At 39.5% G+C, this 15,295-nt stretch overlaps 1 protein-coding gene across 2 annotated transcripts in view; it reads right to left on the minus strand.

The window, feature by feature from the left end:
• LOC123970748 (disks large homolog 1-like) overlaps nucleotides 1–15,295 on the minus strand; it is a 115,402-nt gene that overhangs the window by 99,353 nt on the left and 754 nt on the right. For both annotated transcript variants that reach the window (XM_046049017.1, XM_046049016.1), the window contains exons 2-4: nucleotides 14,412–14,582; nucleotides 9,300–10,155; nucleotides 8,537–8,633 (exon numbers count right to left, since the gene is read on the minus strand). In XM_046049017.1, coding sequence (XP_045904973.1) covers nucleotides 8,537–8,633; nucleotides 9,300–10,155; nucleotides 14,412–14,582 — 1,124 coding nt within the window. The remainder of the gene's footprint in view (nucleotides 1–8,536; nucleotides 8,634–9,299; nucleotides 10,156–14,411; nucleotides 14,583–15,295) is intronic.

Genomic DNA, 15,295 nt, shown 5'->3' on the forward strand with positions numbered 1-15,295 from the left:
CATGTAAACACACACACACAAACACACAAAAATACATTCATACATCTGGGATAGCCACAGGCATTTTGGCTCATGTAGCTCATGAAACATAATGTGAGTGTAAAGATATATGTGTGAAGAATATATCACACAGCAAACTACTAAAAAACAGAAAATAAGGAAGGAAGAAAGACTGAAGTAATATAAGAAAGAAAGAGGATGGGACAGAAAGGAAGGACAATTAAAGAAAGAAATGAAAGAGAAATGGAAGAAAGAGAGACAGAGGGAGAGACAGAGGATGCTACATCATGAGCCTAGCAGGCATGCACTACATGTTAACATTAGTAGGTCAGCCAGCACAGAAATAACTACACTGTGTATATGTGTATGTGGTAACCTCATACACTCACAACACACCAATCAGATTCTCCATTCCACAAAGTTACCAATCAAAAAAGACTCCATACATCAACATTTCAAATACAGTCATAAGATCAGCTTTTAGCAGCTGTGTATGTGTAGTTTCCACATGATTGCTTTTACCTCTATATATAGTATCTCTTCTCCTCTCTCTAAAATGCTGTGTGACGACACACCGACTCCGGCTTTAACCTTATAGCTACAAATATCAACTGCACAGCAGAAAAGTTTGAGGTTTCTCTCATTAAGGGACTGTCATAATATTTCATTCCAAGGGACAAATAGCCAAAGTGCAGTGTTAAGTCTCTTCCGAATAGCTTGAGTACCCAACATGTTGGTGTGTTTGTCATGCATATAGTGCCACTGTGTGGCTAAACACAGACACAGCAGCACCTGGGCAATGTATTCTAAATATAAATTTTATCTCAGTCATATCTATTTACTTGTGTTTTTAGGGGTCCATCATTTCATTTTTCTTCATCTTCTATTTCTCTGATAAAATGTTCATGCAGCAAAAACTGTAATACCAAAACGCAAAATTGGCAGGTGGGATGCAAATTCCACTCACCGCTCAGGAGCAGAAAATGACACTAAGGAGCATAAAGTGACCTCAGGGTGGCAGTGAAACAATCAAGTTTACATTTATCTGCTTGGACCCGGATCATTGCCTCTTGTGTCTTTTGTTTGTTGTTAAGTTTTTTGCTGACATTGTGGGCTTATAACATCTTATTAAAATTTTCCGCAGGGGTCTATATGAGCTGTAATAATGAAAGTATGCATGAAATACTGTATAAAAATACATTGCAGTCTCTCTGGATCTGAATGTAGACATAGAATGGCTGTAAACATATATTGACTGTCTAATGAATAATTACTAAACTCATATAATACTGTATAATGAATAATTACTAAACTCTAAAAAACTAAAAAAAAGGACTTATTTAATGAAAAATAACCAGTTGGGTGATAGCCACATCATGTGAAATACTTACATATGTATTACAGATGTAAATGCATTGTGTGTAAAAACAGTCACTTGAAGACAAAATGATCTTTTCCACAGTCTCAGTCTCAACGAATCAGTATTTCTACTGCAATTGCTGCATTTATACGACTGGCAGCACTACAAAGCAGTACAAGATGGCCACGCTCATCATTTTGACATGTTAAATGGCCCTGATCTGTTCTTCAAATTATCCTGACATGCAAGGACCATGGGGTCACAATGCCATGGCGATTCTAAGCTGTTTAATTTCCCCCTCTTTAAGAGTCTTAAAAGCAAAGCAGCAGAGCTAATTGTGCCTAGCTTTATCTGGTTCTCTCATGTCCCTTTGTTAAATGTGGGACTTGTTTTCCAATGTGGTCAATGAGTAAAGTTAGTGTTCTTTAGTAATTTAGTGGAGTTTAGTGTCCATCAGTGGTTAGCATGTGCAGTTCAGAATAGAAGTATTTGGGTAGCCACACCAGGAAATTATATATTAGCAGGAGGCTACCATTAATGTTTAAGTCATAACCTTTGGCCCTGGACTAATTCCTCACAATTACTCTTCTCTTCTTGGGTGCCATCCTCTGTGATTCCTAGCACCTCTGATACAGTTCTGAAGAATCAAGAAAGGAAGGATTACAGTCTTTCAGAAGGACGTGACACATTTGCCTCTGAAACAGATATGCATAGGTGCCAACATCTACTTTGACTGATTAGTATCAAGTGGTGGAAGAAGTATCTAGCACCAATACCAAAATGTAAAAATACACCATTGCAAACCAAGGAAAAGTCCTGCATTTAAAATTCTTATCTTCTTTATGTAAAATTGTTATCTGAAAAGTAATTAGTAACTAAAGCTGTCAAAAAATGTAGTGGAGTGAAAAGTGCAATATTTCTCCCTGAAATGTTGTGGCATAGAAGCATAAATTAAAAATAAAATGAAAATACTCAGGTAAAGGACAAGTATCTCAAAATTGTATTCAAGTACAGCACTAAAGTAAATATACTTATTTAAATTCCACTATCAAATAATAAAGAAAGAAAATACAGAATGTTTTTGAAGTGTGTTACTATGTTTTGGCTGTGTTTTCACAGTGTATTACAAAAGGATCATGGGACAAGTTCATTTGTTCACATACACAGCAGATACTATGTAAACACACACCTCGTTTGCTTTAAAACCAAACTAAATGTGAATGAAAAACACAGATCTAACAGAAATACACAGATAATAGTCTACTGGCCAGTCATTACTGACGTTGATTTGACCTCAGTTGCCCTCTGTTGGCCTTGCTACTCTCAACTATATCTAGAAGACTCTATCCCTCATGCTTGGCCTCAGCATCCCTGACAGCTCCTTTATTGCTTTGTTAGGTGATTTGTCTTCAATCAAAATATCATATGTATAGTTATTATAAAAGAAAAACAAATACAAGACTCTTCTGAGACTTTTCTGAGGGAACCACACCTAAAAAAAAAACAAATAAAAAAGAAAAGAAATTGCAATTAAAAGTTAGTGAAGATACATTACATTGATTGAGGATGCAGAGTTGTAATGGTCCATCTTCACATGTATCCCTCTTGCTGGCCCAGTATATGTGTAGTTCTTCACAACAGGAGTGGATCTCACAGAGCAGAGAGCACATTTAACCTTTCGCTGATGGTCTCATAAACTGAGCCAACCTGTGACAGCAGTCCTACATTGCTACAGCTACATAGCTCTGGGCTCAATGGATCTACACCTGCATTAGGAAGTTCTCTCCCTCCCCTCCTCTCACGCCTTCTCCGCTGATTAATATTTCAGCCGTAACAGCTCCACACTGTTACACCACAGTGCCAGTTGGACATTTGCACAGATGGATGGATCGGTGGATCGGTGGAATGTACATGGCGTTTCCAGTAAATCCAGTAAAATAAGGTATGCGAGTAACTCGTGCTCATGCACTTGCTTGCATACTCGATCTCTCTCCTTGCTTCGGTCTTTGTGTTTCTCTCTCTTATTTTTTTCTTTCTCTTTTCTCCTCTTTGTCCATCCTAAAATAGCTCCACCTCTGTAAAGTCTATTAGCAGCCTTAGGTAAGCCTCTTAGGAGAGACTCTTGCTCTCTTGGAAAAACGGAAGCCAGTGACACTCAGTAAGACCAAACAACTATCACACACTGATAAAACCAGGGTGGGATTTAAAAGTGGATTTTAAAAGAGGATTGGGAAAGACAGAGAAGAGAATGTTGATTGAAAGTAAAATCACTGTATTATATGTTTGACAACAATCTCGACACGCATAGATACTACTGAATATACATGTTTGAAAACTGAGTATCCATTATTTGAAGGATTTTAGTAAACACATCCATGAGTAAGGTGCTGCAAGATTTAGCTTTGATATTTATGTCTGGATTAGAAGTGCTTGCAACCTATTGGATTGGCCTGAACTTTCAGGTTGAATGTAATTGTATCGTTGTTCATATGTCAGCACTGGAAACACATTGAATCGTTGTTACTATTAATGTAAAAGTATATTTTAGATTATTAGATGTTCCGTTAATTAGTGCATTCAGGCCTGGATATTAAAACCTCTCTTTATTTATGCATTTTTCTGTTTACCTAGTATGAAAATGGTAAAAGAATTAAAGAGGGTCAGAGGGGGTAATGGGAAGAAGAATCTGGATAAGACAGAATGAAACAGCCTCGAGCAGTAATCTAGCGGTCTTGAGCTCAGGGAACACCCTCTGTTTTTTTTATCTATTATCTTAATGAGATAAACGAGATTAACCAGATGACTGTGAGAAGGAATCTTCTTAGACTATCTGCCAACAGACTGCAGACTTATTTGTGAGTGTGTATATCTGTGCGCTACTGAGAGTTTGATTCTCTGTCCAGTCTCAAACTCACAATCCCTGTGTTTGCCAGCATGACAGAAGGTTGTGCTCCTAATAGCTAATAAGCAAAGTCATGATGGCTGCAGACAGTGCTTCTTAATAAGGAGGGAGGGTGACCTGTAAGTCACCTAGAAGCGTTTGACTTTTAGGCAGATAATGTGGCATAAATACCTCAGCAGAATCCAAGACAAGTCCACGAATAAGCGCCATCAAGACTATGCTATGTCCCAAGACCAAGCTTGAAATAGGATTAATCCCCACATTTAATGTTTTTTTTTATTTTGTTAACTATGTATAATATAACCACAAGAATCAGGACAAACAACTGTTGTTTGAATGTGCAGGATCAGGTGGTGTGGTCTAATAAGCATTATGGAAGAACAAAGTATGTGAGATGTAGTAAAAAGTGGAAGACACAAGGCAAATCAGGTGACAGAATAACAAAATTTACAGTGAAGATCTGTATCAGTGGCATCCCTCTCGCTCTCACTCACATTACTATATCCTTTAGTTGGTTTTGTTTAAGTGTCTGTAAGGCCGTCAAATAGTTTCAGAAACCCCCTCCGCCCATGTCTTTCTGATGTCAGAATTTTGCAGAGTGCGTCCAATAATTTCTGTAACTTTCAGAACCCAACATTGTGATAAGCATGTCCACTTTACACAGCCTTTATGTGTGTTATGTGTGTAAAGGTGACAAAGTACAGAATGCAGGATTTGAACTTTTCTCTCAGGCTCTCTTTTTTTCACATAACTAGTTCCATCACATTGTATCATCATGTTGTACAAACTACAGTAATGCAATACCATCATTGTCTTTGAGGAGAGATTGTCCTAAAGTGTGCTCTGCTATCTTTATTTGAGCGATTATGCCATGTCCCCTCGACAAGACAGAAGGCTTTTCACCCTCCTTTCAACTGTGGCCATTTAGAACATTTCTGAATACCTTTGCCTTTAGATGAGGTCAGAAGACACGCCGTACAAAAAAGTTCGCTCCATGCATTCCCTGGCCTTTACACCTCATAATATTTGCAGTTATGTTCTAATGAAAGCACCTTTATGATATAATTCTCCATCCATCCATTGTTTAAACTTATATTATGCAGGGTCGTGGGGCGCTGGAGCTTATCCCAGGTCACACTGGTTATGCTGCTTTTAAATGGGCCATGCATTTCTAGGCATGCACATGTGTGCATAATGTATGTGTTTAATTTTGCAGCCTTCTTAAGCCAAGTATTCTCTCCTGCCTTGAGACCATTCAGCCAGTCAGTCAATCACTGAATCAGTCAGATATCTACACAGACAGCCAGCCAGTCAGATAGCTAGTCTTTTGAAGTGTGTGTCCTACCAACCCAGTTTCTTGTCTCTCTGGGTGTCACATGTTGTCAGACCAACAGCTTGGCATTCCCATTAGAGTCGCTTCACTAGAGCACAAGATATCACCTTATAGCCTGTTCATTCACACAAAGTACAGCGCCCCATCTGTGTAATAAGCAACCTGTCAACAATTTGATATGGCTAATTCTGACTAGGTGCATATAGTTTCCCATCATCTACTAAGCATGTAGTTTATTGTGGAATGCTTCAGTTGGATTTGCTAAGTGGAATCCCCAAAAGGACTGCAGGTCTTTACAATGAAAAAGATCATGTGAGGACATTTGGCACATTAAAAGCTTAGCACACAATACACACACAACTTCAACATAAAAATTAAAGTGATGGCTGTAATGAATGAATGAATGCCATCGCGAGGTACAATGATCACAAAACCATGACAATTTAGCTAAATTTGATCTGAGGCTGTACACTGTCACACCCTGATCTGTTTGTCTTCTCTGCCATTCTCCTCTACTCTACTCTAACCCTCTTCCTGTGTCTCACCTTGGTAGTGAGGATACAGATGCAGTCCATCCTCACCAGTCCGACTGGCAGACTTTCACCGAAACATCTTCCAGCTTCAACTTTCCCGTTCCACCACTCCACCACTCAGCCGCTAGTTGCTGTTGGTGGCATCCTTCTGTCGTCTGTCCGTCTCTGTCGCCTCTTTCTCTTCCTCTTCTTTCATCCCTGAATCTCTCTCTCCTCCCTTTCTCATGTCCTCTCCACCTGTCCTTTCATCAGAGCAGCCAGAGAGGGCTTCTCCACTAAAATAGAGGCCGACTCGGAAACATGGCAGCTGTCCCAGTGCACCTCCACCCGCCCTCTTGTTTTCCAGCTGCTGTCTTCGTTTTATGGCAGCTGGTAGCCACATTTTGACCTCAAAAAGTGAATGGTTCAGAATATATATCTGCACACATGCACAACACACTCAAAAACAAAAAACAGAAAGGCAAACATGCAGTGACAGGCGCAGAAACGCATACACATGGATGCACAAGCAAACACTCACACAGACAGACGTGTATACACAGACATAAGCACACACTGAAATACATATTACTACACACACACACACACACCACTCTGATGTTTTATCAGGTCAGTCTCTGTTTTGCAGGAGTGGGGGGTTAGACTGAGTGAACAGTTACAGCAGTATAGCAATGGATGCTCTACTTTCTACTTTGATTGTGGGTATTGGCGAAGTTGAAGCTCCATATGCACCCTGAAGCTTCACACCGAGATGGGATTACACTCACTTAGGATATTGGGCTTTTTCTAGATACTCAACAACACTGCAATTGATGTTGGATTTGGAACCTTACAACATACTGTACTATACACTCCATGGAAGACCAGCAGAGCACAGAGAAATAGGAAAATGGGGTGGGAAGCCAAACACCCAAATCTCCTGCATAAAACAAACACACACATACACACAATTTAAAATTTTTTCCTGTCCTACTCTACTTCTGTATGGCTCCACCCTCCACTGGCCCTGCACTCATTGTTGGTTTTCTCCTGATGCTCACTGCTGCCAACAGAAAGTTGTCAGTCTGTCTGCACTGGGTTGTGCTAATGAGCATTATTTTTGGGTAGCAATTTCTTCTACAGCAAATGTGTTTCATTTCTTTCAAACTTAACACTTGTAACAAAATTTCTTTTTTTGTCGATTACACTGATAAGTGACTATTGTGCATCTCAAAATAAAAGAACCACCCCAATTTCCAACTGTTACTGGATTCATTAATTAGGAACACAGTTACCGCCAACCCCAACATAAGCAGTATTCAGCTGGCGGGTACAAATGATGCCTGATGCACATATAGCACTATATTCACAAGCAACTTTAGTATAAAAAAGATTTCCCGAGATATGGACTATCAGCAGCAGATGAATGTAACTTGGGTCAAGCAGCCTATACCACACAAAACCATTCAATTCCCATGTCAGCAAGATCAACACAAAACTAGTTGCATGAGCTCATCTCTCAGCTCATTCTGCTGACTCAAAAAATTGAATAAAATGTTACTGAACTGAATTGATTCCCCTTGTCATATTATGTAATGCAATGTAAGCCACTGTTCAAACAGCCAGCATGCGTAAACGGTCTGTCCGTCTAGGTCTAATTCTGCTCTCTGCAGCCCCAAGCAGCCTTTTGATTTACTGCTTCAGCAGGAGTTGTCACCACTAAACACATGTATGTAATTTCACGTAGGGGAAGTGATATGTTACAGAAGAAGCAACAAAAATCTTTTATAACAATGATTCTTGTATTCGAATTAGCAGGGTGAACAGTATTTTCTTCATAAACTGCATTCATAAATAACAAGACAAGCTGAGCACAGGCAGGCAGGAGAAACAGCCATTATCAAGAAAACCTTGCCAGTGATGGTTAGGAAGATAAAAAAAAATACTAAACCAGCCCTAGTTCTGACAAAAATGTTTTGCTGATCCTACATACTGATCTGTTGAGTGGAATGTTTTCAGGTTCAAAAACAATCATGACAGCATAATCTCTTACAAGCAATGATAAGCTGAAGTTGCAGCACCACAGGGTATCATGACAAATGTATCTGCTGCCAATCAATCTCTGCCACCTAAACATATAAACATCAATAATGGGAGCCTTAAACAGTACATAACTAAACCTGACAAGCTCTCCCAAGCACATGGAGATATTGGAGGCTATATTTTCATTTAATAGTAGTTTCTTTCAAACTCAGGAGAGAAAACATAGCCTCACCTCGTTTCCAGAAGCGTGCAGCCCTACTTGCCACTCAACAATTCAACAACTCAACACCCACCTTTGGATACGTAATAGACTCTGCTTTTAACTGTGGAGAGATTTTCTGCACGTTTCTTCCATTACCAACACAAAACAACTACAGTTGTCTTACCTTGTTGGGGGTCAGTAGGCTGTTAGCTGGCCTGGGGCTGGCGGGACCATGGATAGGGCTAGTGGAGGTGACTTTTGGTGGCCCTGGGCTGGTTGGACTAGGTACAGAGATCAAGGAGAGAGGGTGTCTGAATTTGAACTGTAATTCTGCTGTACTACTACACTGAACTACAAAAACATTTTCATTATACAAAGTGTAGCATTTAATAGCTAACATCATTTTTTGTGTTTACATAAGTTTTCAATTAAAACATTTTTATAAAATAAATGCATATTTTATTAATTTCTATCACTGACTGAACAGAAATGAAAAGCGTTGGGAATGAACCTATACTGAGTTTATCAGTCAATTAGTTTTGTTGTTTTAAACAACAGGGATTGTGTGCTCTCAATTTTGGTTAGTTAGCATGAGCAGCATAACCAGATAAAGAAAAGGACCACCTGTAGGAACTCAAACTTTGTCAATGGCAAATTAATGAAAAGGCTAAGAAAGTTCGTAGCACAGTTTTTTTCTCCACATTATCTTTATTCAAAGCATCAACATGATTGTGATACTGTCAGCACAATGTTTGATCAAACTGTGACTAAAACATTTTTTTTCTTTTGTCCACATCTTTGGTGTAAATTGCTCATTGCTTCAGAGTTTTGCAATGAATTTCCTGGCTGGAATTAATCAATTAAGACTGTAATATATCAATTGTAAAGTCTTGTTTGCTAATCTACCCTACTAACAATTGAACTGTATGCTCATTTGTTGGACATACCTCAGATGAGGTCCTTTTGTCAAAGCTCCTGGAGGAACTTTAGGGCTGCGGATGCTGAAGGTAAATCTTCCCTGGTTGGGGCTAGTTGGACTCGTGCTGGCAGTGACTATGCCTGGGTCCTTGCTGGTCGCAAGAGCTGTAGTGATTATGGTATTGCCAGTGACTCTGTTGAGACCAGGGTGAGTGCTAGGAATACTGCTTGTAGGGGTAAGTTTGTCTGGAGTGGCTGGAGACACAAGGCCTTGGATGGTGCTGGAGATGAGGGCTGAGACAGTCACCAAGTTGAGGTCTGGAGAGACAGAACAACTTTGTGGATGGGTGGTTTCTGAAGAAAGATCAGGGTTGGTAGCAGTGAGATGTGCCTTTGTTCCATTCAGTGATACTCCACTTCTTATGGAGCCAGTGGGGGTTTCTATTTTGCTCTCTGTGGCTCTAGGGGATGTGGCAACAAAAGGAGAAGACGGCTTAGGAGTCTCTGATGCCAATGATTCGGAGGGTCCCAGCTGGACCGGAGGGAGAGGAGCACGGTACTTAACCTTGGCTGACTGTGACCGTGTAATGGACTGTGTAGTTGGGGAAGACGGCTTTGTTGTAGGTGTTCCAGATGGGATTGGAGGGGCAGGGGATTTGATTGACTTGGGTTTGGGTGTCAGAGGCTTTGGCTTAAACGATCCTCCAGAAGCTTGGGGGCTCAGGGGACCAGAGGAGGGCTGTGGCTGAATTGAGGGCTCTGTTGGCAGGTTACAAGAGGCAGGGAGGTTCCCTGGATGGTGTGTCTGGTCCCCTGGACCTTCTGTCTGGTCCACAGAGCACTTGCTGTCTGCAAAGATGGTCAACTCGTAGTACTCCTGAATGTCTGGAAGGAGAGAAGGAGATTAGAGCCATGATGAATGACTAAAGAGTTTAGAGCATTAATAAATGAGGTTATTTCTAGGGCTGGGGTGCCTGATTGATGTAATTGGCGACGGAAATATGTCGATTCACAGAACATGCGACAACCCATCCCAATGAAGTGCTGTTCCTGGTCTAAGCAGGAATACCACCAGAGAACAAGCTGCAGCTGAAAAAATTTACCTACAACCACCTAAAGTTTTTAGACCGAGACCCAACAATGTGGTACTCTGTAAGCTCTGCAAGTTTGAAATGGCTTATCACATCAGTACAACTACTATGCAGCAACTCTTGAAGCAGCATGAACACAAAAGCATCCTAGAGCAGTTTGTCAAGACAGCAGCTGCAGCAAGACAGCACTGCAAATTGATATCTTAAATTTATCAACACGGGGAATGTGTTTATGTTAGTAGTAGTCACTTTAAAGTGATTTTCTGCACTGCTGCTGTTATGGTAACTTAACATTGCACCATGCATCATCTAAAGTTAAGCCATTTTATATTTTCTGTTTACAATACAATAAAAATTTTACTTCATATTACTCATGTCATATGGTTAACCATATGGAAATGGTTATGTAATAACCATTTTAAATTTATACATAGAAATTAGACTAATTTTAAATTATGCCACTATTATCATCATTCTAATGTGCTTCATGTGTGTCTTTTCAGGATGACGATTGAATAAAATATTGAAATCTTATTAACTGCCAATTAAATTGATAATCAACTAATCTTTCCAGGCATATATCTATGTAAAACTCAAAACATTTTCTGGTTTAAGCTTCTCCAAAATGAGGATTTGCTGGTTGTTTGTCTCATATTATTGTAAACTAAATAGCTTTGTGATGACATTTCTTTTAATATTTTTACATTCCTAACCCTAACACTAAACAATTGATTGATAAAGCAGTTAATGGAAAAATAATGTGGAAATGTATCTATGATGAATCTATTATGATTATTGTTTTCATCATCCAAATACAGTAATAATTATTAAGATCTACTGTATATTGTACATTGCATTCAGATGCAAGCAAGTGCTAGTCACAAAATAGTTGGATTGCTTTTACTTTTGCGATAGCAAGGTAATTGGTAGAGAAACTAAAGTAAACACAGCTGTTGACCTCTAGTGGCAGCACAAGCATACTGCCAACATGGTTACAGTAGAACTGTAGCTCTTGTATTTAGGGGATTCCCACATCAAAGAGGAAATGTTAATACCACTGTCATTTCCCTTTTTAGAAGTAACCACACTGACAAAATGTATCAAAGTCACTTTATGATTCATCTAGAGGTTTCACTTCCCCCTAGATATTCTACACTTAATCACAGACATGGTTGTGAGCTTAGGCTGATTTCTCAGATAAGTTTGGTGGTCATAAGAGAAGATAAGAGGTACAGTATATGAGAAGAGGAAAGGGAATATACAGACGGTTGGAGTAGGATGTGTAAAAAGAAAAGGAGAAGAGTGAAGACACAGAGAATTTAAGTACAATATATAAAAATGACATTAAAAATGGCATCAAGGATGGAAATTACACAGTGAAGTAACATACAGTCACATCTATCCATGTCACATCTATCCAGGATCAAGAATAAAGTTAATTTATTTATCATTATACAACACAAGTTGTACAACGAAATAGAAGTTTGTAGTCATTTCATGCTACACACACAGAATATAACAAATAATAAAATTTATATTTGAATGTAGCGCTATACACCCAAAAAATTATTCTGCAGTGGACTTTTTGTATTTGCGTCTGGAAGAATGTAAACAGCATCAATAAGATAATGATAATAATATGGTAACAACATTTGGGAAAGTGCCTATCCACATTGGCTGCGTTTGAGCACCAAACATCATCGATGGAGTCTCTTATTTTGCTGGAGTTTTGAACATCAGACATAAAGATGTGAGCACAACAGTCTCTAATTTCCTGTTGCTTGGCCAGCATGAGTCCCATTTAATCCAGACAGGTGTCATGCTAGAGTAGTTACCCTCTGACTGCAGTCAAAGACCATGGTGCCCGGTCCAGTTGATCTGGCTGGGTGGATCATCCACTGCTCTTTAATCCAAACCCTGGCTTCCTTTTCCGATGACTATGTTTCAGCAATAAAGCGAAAAAAAAATCTCACACACACTCAGTGTGTGTGTCAGATATAACACTGACGACAGCTCCATTAAAAGTCAAAGTCACAAACAGAAACTCATGTTTAGTGAACAGCACACACACAATGTGCATAAACACATAAACACAAAACAGAGAAAGGAGTGTTAATGTAACAGCTAAAGGTGTGGGCGTGGCACAAAGCAGGTGGGAACAGAGACTAAGAACCAGTTTGTCGTCATGCACATAGCCATACAGACACACGTGTGCCTAGTGTTTTCCTTCAAATAGGCAACAGTTCACCACAAGCAGAACTAACCAGTTAGACACAGACTGATAACTCTTGGCAGGAATTTGTACTTGCTACACATTCTCTAAATTAGTGCGTACTTTCTACAAAGGGCCCTGTGTTTACTGTGACAGACAACATCACGCCTACATCTGTGGGTTCGGGGGCCTCACTGCAGAAAAATGTCCTAACTTCTTGTCCTATCTTAATTTAAGATTCATAAATAGGTAAAAATCCTATCTTTCTATCACAGAAACAATTCCTAAACTCAGGGCTCTTTCCTATCCTATCTCAGACCTTGTATCTTATCTAAACTAAATCCTAACTAGAACTATAAAAAAAAAACTTTTCAATTGGCCCTTGTCCTGTCATGCCTGTGTCTCAGTTTAGAACATGCATGAGTCTGCCTGTATCCTTGATAACGGCTGTCTCACTTTGCTTGTCACCGCTAGATAGCTTGCTATAGAGCAACAAATTATGGCCGTTCAATTTTAGCGGCAACTCTGAGTCATTAATCAATAAATCGTGTCAGTGAAGGAGGGGAAAATCCACCTTTTCTTCCCAATTAGGCCCAGGGTAAAGATTTGAAAGCCCATTAAATTCAACATGGTCCAGGAAATTTAAAGGGTCATCATATGGTTTGAGAAGCCTTTCAATCATAAGATTTCGGCGTTCATGTTGTTCCTCATTTTCATTGCAATTACATACCTAACAACAGTGGTGCTGCCAGTTATTTTTTATGTTTGACAGGGTATATGCCATCATAACTTGGGATTCCATACTCAGTAATTAATTATTCAGTTAGGACGGTTCTGTAGCTAAATTCCTATCCATTTTCTGCTGAATAGGCATGTGATGGCCTAACATCTTGTAAACAACATGAAAACTAGTGCTACCCATTTACAGAAATCAAACAGTGCTCCTCTCCTTCACTTATGATCAAACCAAACCTTTTTATCTTCATTTGGACCAAAGCAAGTTCCTATCTTCAAGCCCTCATATACAATCCAAAACACATAGTATTCTGGCTTCCTGACTTACACACTGCACTGTTCCGTCAAACAAACAAAATGCAAGGAAAACAAACCTGGCTGCAGAGTAGCACACTGAGTTTATGAAGTTAATTTGAAGACCAGCACAAAAACCAAGCTAATAACCAAAACCGCTGCTAGGATAACTGGTCTCCCCATACCCAACCTAGCAGAACTAAATATTAAGGCCATTGCACGCATTGCAAGCTCAATAACACAGGAAATCGTCGGGAATGAACACCCACTCAATCACCATCTTACCCTACTGCCATCTGGGCCCAGGTACAGAGCACTGAGATGCAGGAGGGCTTGCTTTGGGAAAAGCCTAATCCAGTCAGCCATGTCGCCTTAAATAAAAGGCCTTGCTGAACTGGCATGAGAGTGCGCTGTTGTTTGTCATTGTATGTCATTAATGTGTGCTGTTGTTGTCTGATCAGTTCAACCAAATCACAACAGTGGCATCTAGCCATGCAGACAATTTCTATTTTATTTGCCCAGGTTTAAGATAATGTAATTCAATATTACATTTGAAATACTGCTAACAAAAACCTCTTTCAATGAACAGTATCCAAGCTATCCCAGCTACACTGTGAGCAACACAATCAACAAGTCACTCAAAGAGATATTTCATCTCTTACAGATGTCAAATCCAAGCATCAACGGAGTTGTCAAGAGATAAAAGCTAACCAAGCCTTCAAAGTGAACTTGTCGTAATGGTAGGTATCTAAATGGATGTAGAGAAGAACAGTGGGTCACTGGGTATATGAACAAACAGATATCCTTACCAAGCAGAGCACTAAAGAGCTGACTTTGGAAAACATTGATGACTCTGTCCAGAGACTGCTGGAGCTGGTGGTCTTCCTCCACAGGGCCTTGTTTGGTCAGGCTCTGATTCTGCTGTCTCTGGTCAAGTTTGACCCGGTACTGCTGGAGAAGCTCCAGGGCTCGCTGAGCATCTAAATACAAAATACACATGTAAATAACAAAAACCTTTTGACCCCATAAGTAATGACAGAAAAGGAAAGACAAAATTCCCCAGGCAGTCTTAAGTAGAGCAAGGAGATTATGTGCTGTACATTAAAAGCCTCTACTTAATTGAGGATTACTATGGTAAAAAACTCGAACTGGTTTAGACCTCACAGGGTCTTCATCAGAGTGAAGTTAATAAAAGACACCTGGCTCCACACAGTGAGTGTGACACAGGTGTTAGTCTGTCAATAGGCCTTTAAAATACCCCATCTACTTAAAAATATCATAGAATGTTTTCTTTCCCTTTCTGCCTCCCTGTTTTCAGTTTTCAACATCAATGCAGAATTGCACATTAAATTAAAGTAAGGTGTTCTTTCAGTACTGTACATGGATGTAACAACTGTTAGCTTTAGAAAGGTGAATTGAGGTGCACATGTACTCTCAGCTCCTGAGGTAAAATCACTACGATATATTACATTAAAAATAAAAACAGGAGTTTTGAGTGATATTTTTAACTTGTCTTAATTATAATGGTTATGTGGTAAATTCTGAAAATTCAGCATTTTTATTTCACGTTATTGCATTCTGAAATGGTAACTACTAACATTTTATTACCATGGCTTTGTGTAACTCTCATGCGGAAGGGCATGTGGGCAATATAGTTTATGGTGTAAAGAAAGGCTGCAGACGGCATTCCAGG

The sequence above is a fragment of the Micropterus dolomieu genome, linkage group LG05 (genome assembly GCF_021292245.1).
Source record: "Micropterus dolomieu isolate WLL.071019.BEF.003 ecotype Adirondacks linkage group LG05, ASM2129224v1, whole genome shotgun sequence".
Lineage (NCBI taxonomy): Eukaryota > Metazoa > Chordata > Actinopteri > Centrarchiformes > Centrarchidae > Micropterus > Micropterus dolomieu.